Source organism: Ixodes scapularis, unplaced genomic scaffold (assembly GCF_016920785.2).
Source record: "Ixodes scapularis isolate PalLabHiFi unplaced genomic scaffold, ASM1692078v2 PGA_scaffold1__304_contigs__length_218370807, whole genome shotgun sequence".
Taxonomy (NCBI): Eukaryota; Metazoa; Arthropoda; class Arachnida; order Ixodida; family Ixodidae; genus Ixodes; species Ixodes scapularis.
Genome location: NW_024609846.1, coordinates 111,040,452 through 111,048,735, shown reverse-complemented (window position 1 = coordinate 111,048,735; position 8,284 = coordinate 111,040,452). Strand labels below are relative to the sequence as shown.

Below are 8,284 nucleotides of genomic sequence, written 5' to 3'. Positions count from 1 at the left end.
AAAGAACAAACAAACCAGCGAGGCGCTGAACAAAGCGAGACAAAGCGCACTAAAAAAAAAACAGAAGAAATTGCACAAGAGGCGGCCAACACTGCCAACGCTACCTACCGGGCGCGACGCACACCCCGCCACGTGAAACAAGAGTGCACTACTTTCCACTTGATGGCGAACAGCAACGCCCGACTGGGCGGCCATGTTGGAACACCCCAGCGTTAACTAAGGCTCTCTTGCTGTGGCCGCGCAACGTGCCGTTCGGGGCTCATTAGAATGTGATTCGAGCTTGTGATTCCAGTATGCTGGAATGTAAAGGCATATTTTTTTTAAATACCCGTGAGAACCGGCTTTCAGAGTTGCATTATCCGATTTCAAGGAAAAATATGATTGTATTGTCCGTATCAAAATACATTGCTCCTATACACTCCGTGCGACGCGACGGGCGCGCCGTCGCGCGGTCGTTACCGAAGGCTGGCAGTGAGAGCCCCAGCGAAACGAAACCACGCCGCGTACATTGGTACGCATTGAATTCGGAGCGGTGCGGCTGCGCTGGGTTGAATGCATGAACTACTGCGTCGTTAAGTGCTCCAATAGTTATGCGTCGTATCTCATGGGGACGAAATTTCAGTTTTTCACCTCGCCGCTGTTTTGTGGGACAGCGACAATGATGGACCCGTGCCGTACGACGCAAAAAATTTGGTCTCCCGATCATGTCTGCCACTGTGTCGGCACGGCTGAGATATTCTGCACTGCCGCTTTGCGCTCTGCGTTTGTTTTCGTACCAATAACGCCTACATATCTCAGCTCAAACTGAAATGCCGTCCCACACTTGCGGGTATGCAGTGCGAATTTCGTTGAAGGAATGTCCTCCAAAGAAGTTTCGTCCCCATGGTACGTGTCGATGATATTTCCGAACCAGTATGGCACGCAGTCTGTACTTCATGAAGAAAGATTCAGACGGTATAAAGAGTGACAAATATGAATCTAAGGGAAGCTACAATGAAACTTGGAAACACTGGACAATCAATGTTTGAGTTTGGAAGTTTATGTGGTGTGCTTTCTTTTTTGATCATCCTCCTTTTGGATGGGGAGCGCCGCACACCGAGTCTTGTAGACAACAATTTTTTTTCTCGGCTTTAGAGCCACCAATTGCAAAGTTGTTCGAACTGGAAATACCCTCCACTGGTCCCTTTCTACCTGTTAAAGTGTGCACCTCCCGGCCATGATGAGTGATATTCTCTTGACAGCCTTTGACGGTCAAAACCGGTTCCCATTTAGTTACGCCGCCCAAAAATATTTCCATCTGGTTAACCTATGCCACCTCTTTTAGATATAATAAGTGTCTTGTCAAGTTACGGTTGTCAAAGTACGTGTGTGCCGAAAATCAGCACCTCGCACAACCAGATTACTACACAACAGCTGACCGCAAAAGTCTTTGACGGCCAAACCGTGTGTTGGCCGGCAACTTGGTTTTCTCAGCTTTGAAACCGCTTTTCGTAACGTTGTTTCGATTGAAAAGTACACTAGTCCCTTCCTACCTGTAAAGTCTCCATCTCCTACGACGAGTGGTATTGTCTTTAAAGCCCTTTCACGATCAAAACCGTTTCCCATTCAGTTACGCCGCCCAAACCAAATTTCCACCTGGTTTTCGTATGCCACCTATTTTTGGTATTATAGCCGCTGTGTCAAGTTACGGTCATGTCCAAGAACCTGTGTGTCCAAATCTGCACTTCGCACAGCCCGTTTATAACACAACATTTTGGGTCTAATATTGGATATTTCTGACAGCTTTATTCCTTAATTCGTTCGAACTATAACTTTCACACCTGCTGTCTTAATAAAACTCGGCCCACTAAGTGCACACATTTAGTGAACATCTCACTCGCCTCCAAATATCATCGCCCCAGCAGTCCTACGTTTACAGCGATGAGCAAAACAAATTTCCCACTGAGAGCAATTACGGTGGCGGCCGTCTTGCTTTTCGGAATATTGCTCAAACCCCTTTTTCGACCGCAACTAAAGAAATTACACCTAATAACGACTCAAACTCAATATATAAGAAGCAGAGAACAGTTAAATGCCCTTCTTAAATCTGCCCCAGCACTCATGTTACGTCACCCTCAACTTATCGGCTCAAAAAGCAAAAGTTCCGTCCGTGCGCGCTTCCGCCGCCACAGCTTCGCACGCGAAAAAGCGCCGCTGGCTGCTGAGCTCGCCTTACTGTCGAACGCCAGCTCCTCCGCTAGTGGCGCTACGCGTGTTTTTCAAAGTGCCCCCTATAGTTCCCGCACGGAGCGTATAGACCTTTGCAAAAAGAGCTCTCTGGCCGCCGCCATTTTGCGAACCGAGCGACCCCTATCAACCAGAAAGTTCTGCCACCTGCCTGAGCTGTGGAAACCCGGTCAGCGTGACTCCCCAGCTGCATTGTGCATTCCGAGTTCGTTGGCTTTTCTTGGAAGTTTTTACTTTATTTGCCTGTTTAGGATGCTTACCCTTTGTGTGTTATCTTCCACTGTGAGATCCAGGGAATACCAGGGCTCATAGTCTGCTCTGCCTTCGCAGGAAACGAACGAAAAGAGCGAACGTCAAGCGGCCCGCGACGCGGGCAGTTTAAAGGGGTTGTGAAACGTTTTTGAAAATTCTGTGCTATGTGCGATATTTTGATTACCGGTCCTCTATTAGGTAACCCACGCGGATTAGTTTTATCGTCCGGAATAATTTATTAGCATAAAACAACAATTTCGGTTTCCCGGGCAGCTTGCCTCATACTTTTACAGCTGCGTCACATTAAGACAGCCAATTGGAAAGTTTTGCTTTCTGACATCACGCGTAGAAGTCAAAGGCGAACCAGATACGTTCCTCAGATGCGAGATGTCCGATCGGCTGGCTCTCCTCGAGCTTCAACGTCGATTAATCGAGCGAAGCAGACTTCTCGGCTTTGTGCCTTATGCGGACACCCCCCTCCGAGGAGTACGAGACCGCTCACCATCCGACGGCAACACCGACAGTGAAAACGGGGCGAGCTCTGAGCAGCGAAATGCGCGCGGCTCAACGAGAGCCCGTTCGAGCCTGATCATCAACCTCCTGAACCGGGTCGACTTGGATGTACAAACTGGTATGTATTCCTGTTCTGCACGCCGTAAATCAACCCGCAAGTGAGCGCAGTCGCTGACCCAAACATTCGAATAGGTGCACCTGCGGCCAGTGCAAGGCGATGCCGACCATCTTGGAGAGTGTCTGCTGTCGCGAAATTCCGGCAGCGACCGAGAAGCAGCCGTCGGACTGCATTACCAGGAATGTTCGCTTCCACACGCTGTGCCTGGACGACGTGGTGCTCGACGTCGTTTTCCATACGCTCCAGGACCACGGCGTACGCGTCGAGAACACAAGGTAATGTCACATACAGGCTACATGCCTATATGTTCTAGAGGTGCCTGCGCTTACGGGTGCAAATATATTTCTACCTGTACTTCGTCTCACAGTAGCGTGGACTAACTGCGAAGGCTGTGCATGGATTTCGCGCTGTACGATCACTCATGCAGCCGCCGAGCCCGTGACGCAAAGCAACAAGCTCGCACGCATGCGTAATAGACCCTGCTGAGGTGAGACGTAGTATCAATAACATTGAGCTTGACACCCAGTACGTTTAGTTTTATCTTCGTTTACAGCGTCAGCACGCTGAGAGCACATGCGAGTGTTAATAAGCTGTACCTCCAGACTTACAACTGGTATGACCAAGTGTCCGCTTATGGATATACAAAAAATGGCAAAGAAAGGAAGCAGTCCATACAGATCTATCTGTTTTATTATTGTGTATCTTGTAACACTTGTATCACTTTTGAAAACAAACACTTTGCCTCAGTATAAATTGACCTCGACCTTGGAATTGACCTCGACACATACTGTATGCAAAAATTAGGACAAGAAAATAAGCAAGTTCTTAAGTCAGACAGAAAACACAGCACTGCACACGATGGAATCACAATAGTAAAGATAGAAGCTAATTTCACACAGACAACTCACTGGATGACTCATTTGCCATAGCATAAAATGTGTAGCATGGAAAGAAGACGACGAAGGAAAAGAAACAAAGAGGGAGCACATGAGCCACCACAGAAGCGGCTGATGCTATGGTTGGCGAAAGGGGCAGTTGACGGCTCAGACTGATTCAATCCTTAGATTGGTGGCAGTGGTGCGATGGCGACTGCTGCACCGGTGGGATGGCGACTGCTGCACCGGTGGGATGGCGACAGCGCTACAGGTCAGTGCCTGATAATTTTTCTGGAGATGAGGACTATGATGCCTGGGAATGCCATTTCAACGTCTGTACTGCGGGAAACAATTTGGATGACGCCAAGAAGCTGCTGTTCCTACTGACTCTACTGAACTGACGAGCTTTCCTGGTTTACCAGCATCTGGATCTGCAAGATCGTGCATTCTTCGCCTGTCTATCCGCTGCCATGTCAAAGTGCTTTGGATCTCCTGCTCAACGAGAAGTCCCTGCCACGCAATTCCGAACATGGAAACACCGTTTTGGGGAACCATATGACATGCTCGCCTACGACCTGATCGACTTGTTTTCCAAGGCATACCCTGCAATGCCCCACAAAGACCATGACGCTCTTGTGCAGGATCAGTTCAGTGCGGGACTCGGCAATGACCTTCGGTGCCGGGTACTCAATGCTGTTCCAACACCTCTGGCAGCTGCAGTAACCGCTGCAAACTGCATCAACCGTCTTGGCAAGGCATCAGTAGATATATCGTTCACTACTACTGCGGGCGAGGACACGGCATGCCATAAAAGCAAACATAGCATCCCTTACTTCTTCTATGGCTGCTCTCGCAGACAGGATCGAGAACCTCCAGAGGGGGCAAACGACCAAACACCAGGGCCGGCTTGCTAGAAACAGCGTCCCAGCGTAGACTGGAGGAAAGAAAGCACTGCCAAAGCCAGCGCACAAGCTGGGCGGGACTTAAACCGCGTCTGAAGACGCTCGCGTGCCCCAGACTTTGCAGTGCTTCCTTTCACCCAGCTTCAGCTGAGACTGTTCTAGCAATCCGGCCCAGGTCTCATGTCAGCAACACTGCTTCCGTTGTGGCAGGGCAGGACATTCGCATGCAACTGTAATGCCAGGATAGAGAACAACGGAGAAGGAGACAACTGTAACCAACGTTGGAACCAATGGCATTCGGAAAACTGATTGGTGCCTCAACTTGGAGCCCTGCCCAGGCACCCCGGAGCCCTGCGCAGGCACCCCTACCAACACGGTGCTGAACAAAAACTACAGAGCTTGTCATGGTACTAGAGACGATCGCAGGTGTTTTACTACACTTCTTCTTTCATTAGGGGTTGTCAGTGGCTATCATTAGCTTTAATGCGTGGACGCTATTACTGGATGCAAAGCCCGCAAGCGTACCAGAACAGCGCAATGTACACGCTTTGAATTATGGGACTTTGAACGAGGAAGGCATTTGCTACCCACAAACCAAGGTTGCAGGCATCGAGACTGTACATCCGGTGTTGGTCATTTGCGGTATAACCCAGGAGTGCATCCTTGGCACTACCTTCCTCACTAGTACGGGTTCTGTCTTAACATTTTGGATTTCTCGTTGCAAGCAAAGAAACCATGTGCAGAAACTACCGGCGCGAAAATGGAGCCACTAAGAATTTTTACTCCAGTGAGACTTTTGCCTCACAGTGGAGTTTTTGTCGATGGCCAGGTTTAACAGCGGGACCGGCCTTTGACAATGTCTTGCAACCTTGTCCAGATGTCCTTTAGCAAAAAAGAGCGACATCACTCTAGAGCATGCTGTGGTTCGGAGCACCATTCCAGTTTGCGTTTTGAACGACACAGAACAAGCGGCCCGATCATACCAAGGGACAGTGCTAGGGCTCATTGATGATATTAATAATGCCAATGACGACTTCTTATTTGCAAAGACTCCTCCAAAAATGCCAGCAGCAAACAAGAATCCGCACGCATGACACTTCACCAAAACAAGTGGAACAAAGAACATCTGCTCCGTACTATTTTTTTTAAAACACAAATACCTAGCCAAGATCTCCTGCACCTAGGAAACCTCTTATTTTCCTTTGAGGACGTCATTTCCCAGGGGGACTTCGATATTGGCCGCACAGAAGTGATCGAACACCATATCGAAATTCGCATTTCGCAGCCCCTGAAAGAATCTCCTCAATGACTTTTGCCGCATCTTAGCAGCTGCAACGCTGCATAACGCCGAAGCAGAGTACCGTCAGAAAACAGTATTATGATCGGAACGTTCACTAGCAAGATTTTAAAGTTGGAGACAAAGCGTTACTTTACTGCCCAGCGGCGAAACAGGGCAAATTGTTAGAACTCCACTTGCCATGGCAGGGGCCCTATATTGTTGTCAAGAAAGTTTCAGAAACAATGTTTCGGATTGAGTTTAAGGCCTCTAGACACATGCGGATCGTTGAGCATCATAACAGACTGAAACCTTATCGGCAACGCCAATCATCTGGGTGCCCTAGACAACTTTACGACAGTGGCCTACTTGCAAGCGAAAGTGCTACAGAAGGCTCCTGGGACGTTCCTTTTATCTCCGAACAGGAATGGAAACCACATGGAAACAGACGACTGTCCACCTGAGTTGTTTGAATTCGAGGAAGACCCTCCGCCTGACTTGCTTCGGTAAGTCAAGAAACAATGCAGCCTTCTAACGGAGTTGAAACAATCTACATTGACAACCAGTTCAACAAGATCACGATGGAAGACACACAGGAACATCAGTCATCTGGAATACTATGTGACTCAAAGGCCCGACTTGACTAAATAATCAAGACGTTAGACCCCGAGCATCGTCGCCAATGAGAAACAAGAGACAAGAAGAACCTATAAATAAACAACAGGCGCCACCTGTGCCAACTGAGACGTCGAGCACTGGCTTTAGTATGAACTTGTGGAACTGTACAAATCTCTCTCTGCCGGCACACTTTCGAGACTTTATCCTCACATGAGTTCACAGGTTGTGAACCTTTTCACGGGAGGATGTGTAATGGAAAGAATACAATGAAGCGGAAGAAACAAAAAGACAGCACATGAGACAAGTGGCTGAGGCTACAGTCGACAAAAGGGGCAGTTTGGGGTTCAGAACGATTCTTATTAAACCGTTACAAAATGTAAAACAAGGATTTGTGCTCCACATAGTATGTGAGCTGTGTCTGTGGCACCGTGCAAGTGTAGCGCCCGTACCTGGTGATGCAAACAAATTTCTATACAGTGTGCAGTTTTGAATATTGGTATGTGTTGCCTCTACAGTCTAACAACATTAAGTTGCCCATCTTGTAAGCAAGTTGGACATTTTGATTTTCAATTAACAGTGCTGAATGAAATTGCGATGATATGAAGCAACAATTTTCTCCATGTCAACAGAAGGTACCGGTACATCAGCTATAGCCAACTTGCGCACTGGCTTTGGGGACGCCTGGGCAGGAATCACAGTAAGGTCTTCCCAGCCTGTGCTTCGTGTCTTCGTGGATTTGGCGAACTTAGACCTCCTTGCTGCAACCAGCTTGTTCTTCGAAGGCCTCGGAATGGAGTGGCTCATGGGTGGGGGGGCAGTGGAGGGGTTTGCTGCAAAAGCTACTTTGAACGATCGCCACATTTTGCAGCAGTTTGTCGTTTCTTTCAGCAGCAGGTTGACATAGTCCGAAATTGAATGAACAGACACGGATAGCACAAGACAGTACATTCTCGCCATGCAACATATCGGACACTGACAGTACTTTTGTGAGGATTAGGTCATTACAGCAGAACATTCGTTCTGGACTGACGCTTTCCTGGGTGTCCATTACCAAACTTACAGATGTGAGACTAAAGAGTCTTAATACTTTATATATTTGCAGTGACGTGATTGGTTTGAGCCATTTTGGAGCAGCTCTAGGAGCAGTCAAAAGTCAACTTTGAAGCAGCAAAAAGAAGTTTTGGAGCATAAGCGGACACTTTATTTTTCATTCATATTATTGCAAATATTATGTTAAGGTTCATGCGTTGGCCACTGGGCTGTGGATTTGTATACATCAGGAAGGCGTATACAAGCTGAAATTTTATTTTAGAAAGTGTGCCATGGTCTCGCTTTGGAGGAGTGCTTGCCCCTTAGCACGTGGGTGCGCTGCCGCGAAGCAAAACACAAAATCGCAATGCCTACTTTGCGGCTGCCGCTTCTCTGCTATGCACCAGTGCGCGGTGAGAAGCGCACTCAACGACACTTGCTAACCTGCCAGAACAGACCACAAATGTGAGAATTA

General features: G+C 48.1%; 1 protein-coding gene across 1 annotated transcript; it reads left to right on the top strand.

The window, feature by feature from the left end:
* The first annotated feature begins 2,865 nt into the window (after nucleotides 1–2,865).
* Nucleotides 2,866–7,890, top strand: LOC121835796. The gene is made up of 5 exons (XM_042290291.1): nucleotides 2,866–2,899; nucleotides 3,028–3,109; nucleotides 3,184–3,384; nucleotides 7,410–7,510; nucleotides 7,883–7,890. The coding sequence occupies exons 1-5, from the start codon at nucleotides 2,866–2,868 to the stop codon at nucleotides 7,888–7,890; spliced, it is 426 nt and encodes a 141-aa protein (XP_042146225.1).
* The last annotated feature ends 394 nt before the right edge of the window (nucleotides 7,891–8,284 follow it).